This window comes from Pterocles gutturalis, unplaced genomic scaffold, assembly GCF_000699245.1.
Source record: "Pterocles gutturalis isolate BGI_N339 unplaced genomic scaffold, ASM69924v1 scaffold9746, whole genome shotgun sequence".
NCBI classification, from domain to species: Eukaryota; Metazoa; Chordata; class Aves; order Pterocliformes; family Pteroclidae; genus Pterocles; species Pterocles gutturalis.
In genome coordinates, this window is record NW_010105467.1 from 11630 (window position 1) to 27821 (window position 16192).

Consider the following 16192-nt stretch of genomic DNA (forward strand, 5'->3'; position numbering starts at 1 on the left):
AATGGGGGTTATGTTTCCCCTTTTCCAGTCAGTGGGAACTTCCCCAGACTGCCACAACTTCTCAAATATGATGGATAGGCCTCCTGGCATTTTTGCCTGCCTTCCTCTGAGCTTGGACGAATTGATCCTTGAATATCAACCAGCTTGCCTGGACCCCTCTTCCCTCCAGGTCTTTATTCCATGGGACTCTTCCAAGCAGATCCCTGAAGAGGCCAAAGTCCGCTCTCCTGAATTCCAGAGTAGTGAGTTTGCTGTTCGCCCTCCTCACTGCCCTGAGGATCTTGGACTCCACCATCTCATGGTCACTGCATCCCAGGCTGCCCTTGAGTTCCACATTCACCAACAGCCCTTCCTTGTTGGTGAGAACAAGGTCCAGCATAGACCTCTCCTTATTGGCTCCTGTGGCAGTTGGAGAAGGAAGTTGTCATAAACGCATTCCAGGAACTTCCTGGCCTGCCTGTGCTGTGCTGTCTTGTTCCTGCAACGGATATCAGGGTGATTGAAATCCCCCCATGAGGACCAGGGCTTGTGAGTGTGAGGCTGCTTCTGTCTATAGAGGGCTTCATCCACTTGTTCTTGGTCGGGTGACCTGTAGCAGACCCCCACTGTAATGTCACCTGTCCCTGACCTCACTTTGATCCTGACCCATAAGCTCTCTTTAAGCTCCTCATCTGACCCCAGGTGGAGCTCCAGGCACTCCTGCTGGTTTTTGATGTAGAGGGTGATACCCCCTCCTCATCTCCCCTGCCTGTCCTTCCTAGAGAGCCTGTATCCCTGCATTGCATATGTCTGTTATTCTTAGTACATGTGCATTTTTGAATACATCTAGTTTGTAACGGTTTTGAAAATCTTCTGCTGTTTTAGAAAAGTCAACCAAACTTCTTGCATTCTTTTTTTGTTCAGTCTGGACAGATGCATAGGGTATACCTTAGGTCATTTGAAAACTATTTGCAATGCACTTCTGTCAGTGTAGGGGAAACCTGTTGCCTCTCCAGTTGTCTGCGGCAGTTTTCAGTCACTCCTTTTGCACTTCCATACTCTTGCCATGCCTTCTCACTCAAGAGAAGTGAAGAAGCTTAAAAAGGCAGAACCTCTTTCTTCCTGTTGGTTGGTTAAGTGCCATATTGCCTCAAAGAGAGTAGCTGCATCTAGGTGGCCTGTGGACTTGGTAAATATAATACTGTATATCATTCATTACTAGGTCATTGAATGGCATGTGAAGATAGAGGAACTCCATCTGCAGGAACTTAAACTCAATCGAGAATTAGTCAAGCAAAAGGAAGAGGTGAAGTATTTGCATAATGTAGTTTCCGAATATGAACATACAATCAGTAATCTGGAAGAAGAAATTGTAGAGCAGAACAAGGTATGTATTTCTGTATGCTGTTGGAAAAACAGCCTATTCCTTATTACGCTAAGTGATTTTATAAAGGAAGATTCTTCCTAGTAGGTTTTTGACATAGATGTTTCTATCTTGGTTCTATAATTCTTTTTAATAACACATTTGAGTATTTTACATTTTGGTATCTTTTTTTTTTCTCCTTAAATTGGTTGTAAAATTCCCATTGCCTTCAATAAATAAAATACCTTTATCAAACATTTGTTACAGTTTCATCAAGAGAGGCAAATGGCTTGGGACCAGAGGGAAGTAGAACTACAGCGCCAATTAGACCTGTATGATCATCAACAAAATGAAATACTTAGTGGAGCTCGAAAGGTACATGCACTGAATTAACTAAAAATAGACTCATAAGCATTGTTTTTGGAGCTGTCAGATTACATGAACATTAATCTTTCTGTGCAGTTAAAAGAAGCTACAGGATCAGTTCCAGACCCTAGTTTGCCGCTTCCACAACAACTTGAGTTGGCTTTGAGAAAGATTCAGGAGCATACTCAAACAATCCTGGAAACTAGGGCAACCTGCAGATCACTGGAGGAGGTAATTAAATGCATAAATTGTAATAAAAAGGGACAAAGTTCGTATTTCTAAGCCCTTTAATTTTTTTTCTATAATAAATATCCTTTTAGAAATGTCACTCAAATGTGCCCAATCCCTTAGAAGTATTTAACACAGAGAAAATGTAAATAATATAATCACACCATGACTAAAATGAAATATTTTTTCCATTGGAATAAATTATTAGAGAAAATTTTTGAATATTTTAGAACATTTATTTAGTAGGGTAGGATGCTTTTGCTGTACAAAATTCAGTTGACTATAGCTAGTTAAATTTAGCAAGTGTTATGTTAAATATAGCAATTGTTACATTAAATTTAACAAGTAGCGTAGCAAAATCCTTTTATCTTGGATTGCTAAACTGAAATTCTGTTACAGAAGAAATTTTGTGGTTCTTAAGAAATTTGAAAACCATCATCTTCTTAATTTGGGAGCACAAAATACGTTGCATCAGTGTCTTGTGCTAAGCAAATAATACATAAAAATGCTGTAATGATATTCTGGGACTTTTTTCATGTAGTAGTAATCTCATACAGCCAGAACAGAGTGCAAAACATTTTCTGTTTATAAGTCCATTTAGACAAATCTTTCTGGTACAATTTTTTTAAAAGTAAGATCTTTTTGCAGTGTTTGAGTTCTGGAAATGCAACAATTGCCTTTCATTGTAGAAATTAAAAGAAAAGGAAACTGCTCTGTGGGAAGCTGAACAAAATGTTTTATCAAGAGACAAAGTTATAAATGAACTAAGACTTCAATTACCTTCAACACCGGAAAGAGAGGAAATAATGGCTGAATTAGGCAAAGAAGAAGATCATCCAGAGCACCATCATGCCATAAAAATTGCTCAGATAACCATTGCAAATATGAAAGCAAGATTAAATCAAAAGGAGGAAGTGGTAAAAAAGTACCAAGGTTTGCTTGCTAAAGCAAGAGAGGTAGTTAAACTTTTTGCATAAAATTCTTAAATTTTTAAGTTGTTTTAGTTGATTCTTTGTTTATCTCATTGCTAGTGAAATCTTATAAAGTTTCTGACCTCAGAGGTAACAGAACAGAGACAATTAGTAATTTTTAATGTAGAAAGTTCATGTAGAATTTTTTAACTTCTCAAAATAGGAGGCTTGCTCAGTCACTAGATTGTGTATATGATGTCTGTCTAGGAATTACATTAGTGTAACAAGAAGTAAATTAAAATTTTGCTGTGAGAAGTGGTCTCAGTATATTGCATATTTATATGGAATTTTCCAGTACTTGCAGCAATAATCTCTGGACTGGATCTTGTAGTGACTTTGGAAGCTACAGGAAAGACATGCATTTATGGAAAATATCCTTCTTAAAGCATATTTTAAATTAAAGCATATTTTAAAGCATAAACTTTGTAACTAAGCATACTTTACATTATTTAAGCGTATTATATTCTTTATTCTTTTTACCCTTAAAGTATATTTTAAAGCACAAACCTTGTGTCTGAAAGGTACTTTGAGACTAAACATGCACTAGTTTTAGTGTGCTTGGATCAGGAGCACATTTCCGAAGCAGACTTCCTGTTACCTTCACTTAGTGTGTTTTGGTTAACATGTGTAGCTATTTCTTCTGGGAGAAATAAATTTTTTTTGTTTGGAACTAAACCATAAGATGCAGACTAAACATGAGTGTACTGTGCTCTGTCTGCTAGTAGACATTCAGTCCACGGGATCACACTATAGTCCAAAGTAAATAGACATACATAGGATGGCTATCACTATCCATATTGATAGTCATAGTTGGTGAAGACCAACACCAGCTGTTTTACTCTCCAGCTCCTTTCCTGTTGCACCATACTACTTGCTACGTAGCTTAAAATTGCGGTAGTAGATTTTTTTTTTTCCGACAGTGTTAAATAGGAAAAAAACTGTTAATTGACTATAGCAAGAAGAAAAGAATTTGTAAAACTGCCAGAATTAGTGGGAAATTTGGGGAGCAATACTGAGCAATGTCTTTCTGGGATAGTGTGCATCTGTGGAGTTATGTATTTATTTTGAACAAACAGGAACAAGAGGAAATGGCAAAGAAGCATGAGGAAGACCTTAAAGTTCTACAGCAGAAGTTAAATTTACGTACTGACAATTCCCTTAATAAATTCGAACAGAGTGCTTTGGTGAGTTATGTGTATTTGTGGGATTAGTGAAGTTGTTCCCAAAATTTTAAAATGGTTGCTCAAAAGAACAGTTTTCCAGTCAAAAGTAAGTAATAAATTATGACAGGAAAAATAAATGGATGGTTGATACAAAATTATTGTATTATTCTTGAGAGAATGCACAAGAGATGGATTAGATGTCAAGTGTAAGAAAACAAAGTCACCACCTCAGTATATATGGGCATTTTTCATATCATACTTATTTATGGAGACTTCTAGGAGAGAGAGGTATATTTTGTTTTTCATTCAGTCTGTGGTTATGTTAAACTAACCTGTTTCAATACAAATTTTCTCTTGACGTTTTATGATAGTGTGAAACCTGCATTTAACTGGTTATTCTGTGGATCATTAGATGCACAAAGCTCTTTTCAAACTGGTGTGACTGCTTTCTCTGCAAACTAAGAATCACATCTCAGTAAATAAACATTAGATATTAATGCTTCATTATATTCAGGATTGAGTTTAAAATGCATTACTAATGTTTACCTTTGATCTGAAGCTTGAAGTGTTTATCACATGCATGTGTTCTGTTTTACAGGAGTTAATGAAAAATACTTCTTTATCACATTCCAATGACAAACATTTTATCCGCTTAGCTGAAATGGAGCAAACTGTGGCGGAACAGGATAAGTCTCTTGCTTCACTTGTTGAAAAATTAAAGAAAACATCATCTGATTTGGAGAAACAAAAAAGAATTACTCTAATGAAAATTGAAGAGTTTGAGGCTACCAGAGCCCAGTAAGTTTTTAGAATGTTAACACAAGTCACAGCTGTATTGGATCAAAACAATTATGTATTGCTGCTACAGTACTATCAAATTGAACCTGTTTTTGCTGAATTTAAGATTTGGCTGAAAAAAGTAACTCAGAAGAGTTACTGTGGTTGGTAACTGTAAATTATTTTTAATCTGTAACCCTTCATTTAGGCTTGGAAAAATGCCTTTCCGTTTTTAGCTTTGTGCCATTCAGTGAAAAATACTCAATGAGTCTTGGTGTGAAAGTTGTCTTTAAGCTGCTGTGATACTTGCTAGTTTGTATTTTGGGGCTTTTTCCCCCGATGCATCCATTTGAGCTTGCTGCCTAACAAGTTTAAAGTCATGAAAATTTAACCCCTGTTTACAAGGAGAAAAGTGTGATGTTTTCTTTACATGTTAGGGCCAGGAATTATAATGAACAATGCTTTAATCTCATTTTGCTAATTCTCTTGAGAAATTTTCTTATTAAATGGAGGTCATCTTTGTTGAATCAGTCTTTTTTGCTGTTTCCAAATCAATGTGTCATTTTCTTTAACAATAGTAAAAAATATAACATAGTGCCCTTTGTTATTTGGAGCTGAACTATTGCAGTGTACCCTATTAATAGTTATTTTTTATTAGGCTTCAGGAAAAGCACACAGCTGATGTGGAACAACTAAAAGATGAAGCAGATGAATTGAGGAACACGTTATCTCAGATGGAGAAGGAATTAGCAAATGTAAAAGCTGAACTAGAGATCCAAAAAGAAGCAAATAATAGAGCACCCACAGCAACAATGAAAAACCTGGTGGAACACCTGAAGAGACACTTAGCGATAAAAGAGAAACAGAAGAAAGTTAGTCAGCAAAATTTAATCCCTATATCACATAAATGTTTAATGTTGCTTAATGCTTAAGAATTATATGTATAGTACAGCATGAGGTAGAAAATAATTGCATAACATAGTAAAATATAATTGCCTTCTGTTGTTTTGTAACGTTCACATTAGCAGCTTCTTCACTTAGAAGAACTTGAATTTATTATTTTCAGGCTTTGAGTACAGCAATTCTGGTACTGCGAGCAGAAATGACCGCTAATGCTGAACAGCAGATTATTTCTGCTGCATCACAAAAAGAGGCATATATGAATGTCCAGGAGATTGTTGACAAACAAACAAAGGGGCTTATGGTGAGTACTAGGTAATATCATTGTATCGCATTGTTGTATTGTTGCTAATCCTGATTTTATGGGTTTGCTGGTTTATTTGTTTGTTTGTTTTCTTCTAGACACAGATAGAGGAATTAAATAATCAGATTACAAAACTTACAGATAACCTTAAAATAAGTAAAACAAGGGAAAATTCTTTGTCTGATGAAAGGGACGAGCTTAACCAAGAACTCCAGAGAAAAGAAAAAGCATTTGCTAAAATGCTGAGAGAAAAAAATGAAATGGAAAAAGAAAATGAAGAACTGAAGAAACGAATTAGGAGGCTAAGCAGGGGCATTCAGGTAGATGTGATTTTTGAAAACATGTTCAATCTTGGTCAAGTTTCTGCATAGATGTGCTGGGTTTGGGGGGAAAGATTAAGTAGTTTTGGCAGGCATTGAGACTTACGCTTGATTTAAAAATTTATCAGCTGCATTACATGTGAGCTCTTAGCTTTTGCTGTTGGAAGCATGCATCAAATAAAAGGAAATGACTGAAAAGTACTTGCCTCTTGAAATAAGTTTGAAAGAGTCTGAAGAGTTGAATTACCACCTTCTTTGAAAAATTGAATTTTGTGATCTTCCTGGCTGTCCTTATTTCCCCTTTCAGAAGAAAAGTAAAGGATTTACAGTGGAAATCTCTTTTTTTTTTTTTTTTTTTAAATTCAGCTACTTGCTGATTATTATTCAGTTTAGAATGCAAAGTTACATTCCAATACTTCAATAAGTTAAAGAGAACTTTTAAAAGGTCATTTAAGTTGTAAACTAATTCTGCCAGTTGGAATTAGAGTCTTTATTTTTTGAGTAGAGGAGAATACTTAGGTAGTGGTCATTAAACTTTAAGGTTGTGAAAGTCTGTAATTTTTCAGAGCAAAGCTGATGAAAAAAATCTGATAGATGCACTTCAGAAAAAAATTAAAAAGTTGGAAAGTGAACTTGAGAAGAAGTGTGGAGAAACAGAAAAAAAATATTTAAGAGAAGACAAGGTATGTGATATTTCAGTTGTGGCTATGAAAGACATCATCAGCGTAGGTGTAGGCAGTTCAGCTCTCAGAAGAAAAGAAGTTTCATGACTAACTTCTTCATGTTCCCCATGCTCTTTGTTACCACTCTTGTTGCTTAGTACTGATACATTTGTTTCCTGCCCTTTTTATAGAATTAAAGATCCATTAGAAATCTTAGAAGACTAAGATTTTATAGTTAGCAGTGAAATTGATTACCTGTGTGCTGCCAAATTTGCATTTGTGAAATCAATGCAATGATAAAACCGTGATATATTTAGGAGCAAAAGTGTGAATCCTAAAAGGGATAATGTCTATATAAGTGACTATTCTTCACAGTAGTGCTCTCCACGTACAAGAGGTTCTGAGCAATTGGAGATGTGTTCATTTTACCAGTTGTTTGGTTTTGCCTGTTATTTTACTACTTCAGTAACTAATTAGTGGCTTGTCATAGTAATCATAAAGTATACTGGAAAATATAGCATGCTTGTATAATGGCATTCAGACTATTTATGATCTTAAATATTATTCTAGGACTCCACTTATGCTTCCAATTAATTTGAGACTTTTTAAATACCTGTTCCATGATGTCTAGAGATATCTTTATGCAGTTTGGCATGTTTTCTCCTCTTCACAAGATTTTGCTTTCTGTCTGTCCCTTAGCAGTAACTGTACAGTGAAGACAGAAAAGAAAGGAGAGGGGCTAACTGGAGAAGGGAAAAGTTCAATTAAAAAACAAAAAAAATTGCTTACAGAAATATTAACTGTAATTTTTCAGTAGCCATTTGTGATCACATACGTACAGGGTCTGACTGATGTATAATTTCTAGTTACTGAATTGTACCTTTAAGTACAGATTCCATTTCTCATAGGAAAAACTAAACTAAAATGACCAATTTTACAGATGTGCAGCAGGGGCATGTAAACTCCTGGTGAGCTGCAGAAGACAGATCTACTGTAAATTGGCATAGACAAACACTTCATTTTCTTTAATTGGTCATCTTTCCTAACGTGCAATGCAAAGTAAAAGGATACATTGCACTAGCACCTCTAAGTTCATAAAATGTGGCACTCCTTTTTTATAAAATGAGTATTAAAAGCTAAGGAAGAATTTGGTAATAGCATTAAACTGCATCAGCTTTATACAATAGTCACTACAGGTTTCTTAAGTTATCCATCTGGGCCTGCTATTCACCTTATGGTAAATAAGGTAAATTAATATATGTCTGCGATGGCTTCATGTTTTAAATTGATAAATGAAGAATACATCATTCTTGGTTTTCTAATGTGTTTGCTTATTTTGCTTTAAGGAAAAGAATTCAAAAAGAAATACATAATATATTTATGTGCTTCACAGACTTCCAAGAAGGAAATAATTCAATGGGAAGAAGGTAAAAAATGGCAAATCAGAATGGAAGGATTGCGGAACAAACTGAAAGAAAAGGAAAAAGAAGCAGATGCTTTAGCCAAACAGTTGAATACATTGAAGGAAATTTATACCAAGTGAGTTGTTTTTAATAGATTCAGCTACAAAATGAGGACGTAAGGGAAATCCAAATATATTTGCCACGTAATAATTAAAACAGTTTGTTATATTTATAAGACTGATATCTAGAATTTGACATCGCTATTGAGATTAAAAGGATTAGTTCATTTTCAAGCAGCAGGTTACTCCTCTAGTATCCTTTCCCTTGTAGAAGCCAACCACCTTTATTAGAAGAAACTGTCTCTGAATAAAACTAATTTAAGTCCTTTATTATGCTTCTTGTATATACCATTCTATTATTCCCATGAAACAAATAACAGCTTTCTGAAGACAGGCTATTTCTCACTCCCGTGTTATTTAATCAGATTGCTCAGATTGGATGCTGTGCTCCTGTTATATGTAGTGTTACTGCAGCACTGTCAGTTCTAGGATTATGAGGTGGAAGCCTTTTAAAAAAAAACACATGCAAATATTATGTTTACTTCAGTACAGTAATGACAGTGATTTACTGATAAAAGATGCAGAAGAGAAAGGAAACTGTGATTGTGATTGTAGCTGTTCTTAGACTGTGGTTTGAAACTGCTTCAAAATGGCATTTATTCTTAGCAAGTCTTAAACAAATTTCACATAAAACACAGACAAGACCAGCAAGTGGTTTATGACATGGATGATACTGACTTAATGTTCATGGTTTTTTCCAGGTTTGTTTTTTTTTTCTTTTTTGTTAAAGCTGTACTGTCTATAACGTAACCTTATTGAACAGAAAAGGTAGTGTGGTTCAGTAAGCAAATAAGTTGCAAATATGGATTCTTTAAGACAGAAAATATTTTCTCCTAAAGAAAGCAAGTTACCAAATACATGTAAATTTACTGGTTGTTGCAGGACTGAAAAAGAGAAAATTGCTCTACAGAAGAAACTGAAAAAAGCTGGTGTCACTGTTGACCATGTTGTTGGAGTAAAAGCCTCAGAGACTGAAAAAGAACTGGAAGAACTAAGAAAACGGAATTCAGATTTAGAAAATGAAGTTGCTCACATGAGGTGAGAGGCATTTCAGAAGCATCTAGAAAAATGAAAAAATCTAAATGAGAAAAAAAATCTGTGGAAGAAGATCACAGAATCACAGAATGGTTTGGGTTGGAAGGGACCTTAAAGATCATTGAGTTCCAATCCCCCTGCCATGGGCAGGGACACCTTCCACTAGACCAGGTTGCTCAAAGCCTCATCCAGCCTGGCCTTGAACACCTCCAGGGATGGGGCATCCACAACTTCCCCGTGCAATAATAGATAGATAGTCTCTATTAGACCCACTGATTAAATAAGGAAAAAAACAGATGCGAATTTCAAGAATCCTTCTTTGAGTCTGTGATGAGCGAACTTAAAGCTGCTTGGGAGCAATTGTGCATGCTCAGAGAATGTGCAGTACTGGTTCATTATTCTAAAAACAAAATAATATTAAAAACTTGTGAAATATGATCTGGCTCCTATTGTGTAAAATTATAATTACAGTTTAGAGTTGGTGAAAGTTACTGGAACTGTTAAGTTGCAGTTTGGGAGTGTCTTAACTATTACTTAGTTACACTATCACAGTGGATAGTGTACCTAAGTAATAGAAGCTGTACACATCTAAAAAGAGCGGATTCCTTTTGTCAAATGAAGCACTTTTGATTCATGGGGATTAGTTTAAATAGTGTATATGGCTGACATTAATTTAGACTAACTACCCCAGTAATATTAGGAAATCCAGTCTAGTAATCCAGAAGTTCATGTTTGTTTTACATTAAGGGATGTTTTTATGCATTAATAACCATTTGTTTGCTTTGGCTTGATTCATTTTTTGATGTAGAACACAGCAAGCAATCCCACGAGATTCTGTTGTAGAAGAATTAAGTTTAAAAAATCAATTCCTCCAGGAAAAGCTTCATGCATTGGAGAGACAGTATTCGAGAGTGACATATTCTGGACCTTTGGTAAGTTAATAATGTAACCATATTACCTAGAGAAATTGCACCTGCTTAACAAAAATATTTGTTATCCACTTGGTATTCTGTGACATTTAGCTGACTTCATTTCAACTGATAGTATTCTACAAGAGGATATGAACTACTGAGCTTTTAGTGTTTTTTTTTAAAAACAAACAAACAAACAAAAAAAAACAACAAAAAAACAAAAACCAAAACCCAAACCAAAACAGGAAAACCCAAAAACCCCAAACTCACAGTTTCTGTGTTTGACAGGTAGAAGCTGAAATATTCAACTTCCTAGCATACGTGGAGAAATAAGGGATATGTAATTTTAAATATATGAGTTTGCAACTGAGAGACTACTTTTATATACCATATTGATTGAAAATTTGGGATGCAGTGTCTGCAGAAATAGCTGCATTTCAGTTAACATGAGGTGTTTTTGTAGTGTTTTGATTTTTACAAGGTCCATTATATTGCAAATATTGCATTATTAGGTTATCTTAATCTTTCAAGAAATAGATTTAACAGTACTTTCAGAGTTTCTTTATTTCCTGTTTTGTTTTACTCTCTTCTGCTTTTCTTTCATGCTTCATTCTATCTTCAACTTGAATCAGAGTACATGTGACCAAACTGAACTGACCAAGGCTGTTCCTATCAGTATCAGTAAACAAAAGTATATGAATTCCCTTCAAAAGAAATCTATTTCAAATAGGGATGAAATCAAACATCAGACTAATCATAGCATTGCTGATGGCAATGACATAGATGAGGAAGCAGACATGCAAACATGCATTGTGCATAATGAAGGCCATGAGGCTACTGTGGATGCAAGCACAGAAGTGTCTCCTGAACAGCATCCTGATGATAGTGAGAAATGTAAGGACACAGATACTTCTAGAGAAGGACTGAAAAACAAAAATATAGCTGAAGCTGGTGAAAAGAACAGTAGTGAAAAAGAAGAAAGTATAACCCAGCCTGGAAATGGAAAACTTAATGAGGAATTTGAAGAGGAGAGGAAGCAAGAAATACTTAAGCAATCAAATGTTGATGAAGAAGAAGGTGTAGAAGAGCCTTATACTGACAGAATGAGCTGCAATCAGTCTGATTCAGGGGAATCTTCTAATCAAGCTAATGACTATGAAGCAGAAAAAATAAATGTGAATAATGAAATGAATCAACACACTGCAAAGGATAAACATGAAATTTGCCGGAGTGGTACAGAGGTAGTTGAAACAACCCCAGAATTTAGTGAAATGCCCGAGGTTTGATACTGTAGCAGTCCTCTAGCATTTCTTCTGTATAAATGATGTAGCAGTAGAATAGTTTGGTCGTGATAATGCAGTGGTTTCCTATGCATCGTTTGCAGGGATATTGAAGTAGTTACCAAGTGGTCCATAAAGCAAACCTTACGCTTTCATGATAGGCATCCATGTCAGCTCACAAGTAAGCTCCTGTCTATTCCAAAATTTTGATCCAGAAAGTTTACAAATAATCACAATGATACATGCAGCTAGTTGACCTTCATTCTTTAAGAGACTTACGATGTGTTATTACTTACACTAAGAAAAATATACTTTATTGAAACAAATACTTCATTCTGTCATTATTAGTGATGAGTTAACAGGTCATATGGTTAATTCCATAATTACATAAGTAAAACCTGCTGATTATTATATCATCAAAGGGTTTTACTCTTTACTAGTCAGGCATAATAATTTACCATGTACTTATGATTGGAATTGGCAATATAAGGCATGCAAAGCACTCTTTCTGTAATAGAAATTACTAGCCTTGAAGGATAAGGACTTAAGATTATAGGAAATAACAGACTAAGAACTATATACTACTCTTCCTGACTTGCTCTGTCATGCAGTGTGTTGACTTAAGGGAAACTCCTTATGCCATATGTAGTATTTAATAAACCTGTTAGAATATGACCTTAAAATTAGATGCTGTTCCCAGGTACAGTGTCACAGCTTACTCCGCCCAGTAGCTTTTTTGTCTTTTAGACTTTGAGATTTATTTCTACTCAATAGTTTGAGAATTAATTTTGGTTTCACAGAATTTTTACTGGGTTATACTGATTTGTAAACGTCTCTTAAAGGTTAAGCAAGTTTAGAAAATGTAAGAGAAGGAGCTAAAGTCAGAACAGATTAGATCAAAACTGGTGATACAACTGTCATCTGTTTTATTTCTGTGAAAAATGCCAATTCTCTGTTGCTCTTTATCAGCTACAACTGACACAATGAATAGTGCATTGCCACTTAATAATAATTTTTTCCCCTCTTTTTTCTCAAGACATCAGGAAGAGGATCAGATGATCAATATCGAAGAGAACGAGAGGCTTTAATGGAAAATTTAAGATTGTCATCTGAAAACGTTGACCTAAGATTCCAGCTAGAGCAGGCCAATAAAGATTTGCCAAGACTAAAGGTAACATCTTTTTACCTCTAGCCCTCTTTAACTTGCCACAGCTTAGGGGATTGCTTAAAAATAAATTTATATCTTTTCTGTACATACTGTAAGTTTTTCATGTTTTTATGGAAGATGAGAAGGTTGAATGGCTGGTAGAAGTGAGGAAAAATGTCATTACAATGGGAAATTGCTTTGTCTATATATTTTTCAAAGTAAATTAACTGTAATTTCATTACTGTTCACTTCAATTTGAAATCTAAATAAGTTTCTTATTACTTTGTTTTTTTAGGACCAAGTAGGTGACTTAAAAGAAATGTGTGAACTTCTCAAAAAAGAGAAAGCAGATGTTGAACGAAAGCTGGACAACATTAGAGGGGTGAGTATTGTAACAGCATTTGTCATCAAAATTAAATTAAAACAAAATGTGAATAAAGCAATATTTTTTTAAAGCTAAATTATTTGGAATCAAGCAAAAGCAAACAGGAATTGTTCTTGCTTGCTTATTCTAAGTTACAGGGAAAAAAGGCTTCAGCAGTGCCCAGTATTTCTCTTGCCACTAACTTGTCAAACTATTTCTGTTACCTTTTAAAGGAAGCTAACTTAGTAAAAACTCCTAAGAGCCTTCGTAGCTCTTTCAAGTATAGAAGGAAAATGAGTTCTGCTTCTGGGTTCCTGGAAAACATTGTACATTTCCCATTCTTTTACTTGTACCTTGCATGGACCATTGGTGTATCTGCCTATCTCTTACACGGTGCTAGTTTTTGGATAAGGTAATTCCGTTTATTAAACTGTTTCATGCAAATGTTTTGAGGAGGCAGCAAATTTGGAAACTTTCTCCCTTTTCAGACACTAAGACGTGACAGGTTTTTCTTTAACTCTGCTGTGTACCAACACAAGTCTCCTAATCCCTCCAGTTGTTTTAGAGAAGAAGGAATAAGTCATTTTTACTTCCAAAACTTGGTTACTATTTAGGTTTGTGTAGGCAAGTAAAATCTTCTCCATTTTCCACTGTACTGTGGTTCTTACTTCTGTAGAAAGAAAAGGGGATACTTCATGGGCCCAGAACTAGAAACAGCAGCATCTTTAAATTATTATTGCTGAGGAAAACAGTCACTACAAAGATGAAGAGAAAATAAATGCATTTGAACACCCTTTAACAGCTTTTCTACCTCATAAATGAATGTAGTAAAACAAGACGAGAAATTACAAGCTTTTCTTTCTTTCTTTATTTATTTATTTATTTAGCATTCTGTGAGGAGAATAAATGCCTTGGGAAAGGCAGAAGATTTACTCATTCTTTAAGATGTAGTTCTTCTGACACTTTAATCCAGCAGAAGTATGGTTGCTAAAAAAAGGGCCCTCTTTTCCTCCCTCACGCTCCCAGCCGTTCTTTTGTTTGTTTTTTTTTTCCCCTCAGACTCTACGCTGCATTCAAGCAAGTGCATGATCTGTTGGATCAGGGAATTGCTCTACAAGAAAAGCTTAAAAAAAAAAAGTACTACTTTGATTTATTTTCATAGTGTTTCAGTTTAGTTCATAAAGTACTGCAGATTTTCAGACAAACTGCAGCTTGGGTAACACAGAAAATGAAGGAGCTGATGTGTTGACTTTTGCAATTAATATATCAATAGACATTGTTGGGAGCTAAGTATGCAGGAAACTTCAGGGTTCAAGTCACAGCAAAATATAACATCTTTTTTATACTGCAGTGGGAAAATAAGGGATAAAGTAAGATTTGGAGTATCTCAGAATGTTAGCATGAACTGTTTACTTCCTTTTACTTTTTTTGCTTCCCTCTCTATAGGCTGGAAGAAGTGGAAAGACAGTCCAAGAACTGGAAAAAACAATTGGTTTGATGAAAAAGGTTGTAGAGAGAGTCCAAAGAGAAAATGAAGATCTGAAAAAAGCTCCAGCTGTGGTTTCTAATGAGAAATTACTTAGTCTTGAACAGGAAAATGAGAGGCTAAAGGTACTGATTTTCATCTCCAATAACTGTATCTAGATAGCAGTTTATATGAAAGTTAGTAGGAAAATGGAGCAGCAAACCTGTTGTTGACGTTGATGGGCACAAAAGTGTTTTAAAAGTACCAAATATGAAACATGTTGAACACAAAAGCAAAACTTCATGTTAGCATGACATACTGCGTGACTTATGTAAAAGTACTCTGTACCTTAAGGATATATTTAAATATGTGATGAAATGTTATGTTCACTGTGCTAGGTTTCTGTAACTATGTTGTACTTTAAAAAAGGAAATCTGCAGTTTTCTACTAAGCAATGTAGAAGTGTTTTAACAACCTGTTTGATATTTAGTCTGAAATGGAAAAAATGAAACTTCGCCTGGAGGGTCAGCTGAATATGCATTATGAATCTAAAACAAAAGGAATGGAAAAACTAATTACTGAAAATGAGAGGCTGCATAAAGAACTGAAAAAGGTATAATCATTGTAATATATCCCTTTATTTCCATGAGTTACTTGTTGTGGTAGATATCTTTTTTTTTTGTTTTGTTTTGGTTGATACGGAATGGACACTTTTCTAAGCACTGAAATTGCTATGACAGTCTTGTTAATTGTATGTGGAGAGGAAACTTCGAAGAAGTAGCCCAAGACAGAATTTGGAAGTTGTAGCGCTAGAGACCTGGGATGCACTGATTTCCTCCAAATCAGCACTGACCCTGTCTCACCATCATTTTAGATAATCCTGTGCTTCATGTGAGGTTAAGTATTCCATAAACTTCTGTTTTTATTGAACAATAGGAAGCTGACAGTGGAGAGAAGCTACGAATAGCAAAGAATAACTTGGAGATAATAAATGAGAAGATAACTGCACGGCTGGAGGAAACCACTAAGAGGCTAAATTTGTCTGAGGACCAATTTGACGGTGCTGACAGCAAAAGCTGGACGTCCATTGTAGCAAGGTAAGAACAGAGAATGAAGTAAGCAAGATAAACACAAGTGTTAATTTCTCTTTAAATAGTAGCAAACAAATTAGACTTTCATTTTCATAATTTTTTTTTCCCTCTTTTGAAGATAGTTTTGTATTATCTGTATTTTATTTTCTGGCTTTGTTAGCTGATTCTATACAGTAGCCAGTTACTTATCTCCCTTTTCCAGGTCAGTAGACTTCTGGATAGTTCTGGTAAAGGAATATTTTGTGTTCCTTGCTGCTTGAATATATTGGATTTGTGCTTTGTGGAGTCATGTCAGCATTTTTGCTGAACATAGAAATTATTTCATAGAATCATAGAATGGTTAG

The 16192-nt window shown here is 35.1% G+C and overlaps 1 protein-coding gene across 1 annotated transcript in view; it reads left to right on the top strand.

Moving 5' to 3' along the window:
* Positions 1–15854, top strand: part of CEP290 (centrosomal protein 290kDa) — a gene marked incomplete at both ends in the record, with an annotated part of 25515 nt that extends 9661 nt beyond the window's left edge. Inside the window, 18 exons of the mRNA XM_010087413.1 lie at positions 1202–1366; positions 1610–1717; positions 1805–1939; positions 2626–2892; positions 3984–4091; positions 4669–4868; positions 5506–5719; positions 5914–6051; positions 6150–6371; positions 6938–7054; positions 8427–8572; positions 9438–9593; positions 10399–10522; positions 12818–12952; positions 13224–13310; positions 14739–14903; positions 15248–15370; positions 15694–15854. Of these exons, the coding sequence (XP_010085715.1) occupies positions 1202–1366; positions 1610–1717; positions 1805–1939; positions 2626–2892; positions 3984–4091; positions 4669–4868; positions 5506–5719; positions 5914–6051; positions 6150–6371; positions 6938–7054; positions 8427–8572; positions 9438–9593; positions 10399–10522; positions 12818–12952; positions 13224–13310; positions 14739–14903; positions 15248–15370; positions 15694–15854 (2771 nt within the window). The remainder of the gene's footprint in view (positions 1–1201; positions 1367–1609; positions 1718–1804; positions 1940–2625; positions 2893–3983; positions 4092–4668; positions 4869–5505; positions 5720–5913; positions 6052–6149; positions 6372–6937; positions 7055–8426; positions 8573–9437; positions 9594–10398; positions 10523–12817; positions 12953–13223; positions 13311–14738; positions 14904–15247; positions 15371–15693) is intronic.
* Between the last annotated feature and the right edge of the window lie 338 nt (positions 15855–16192).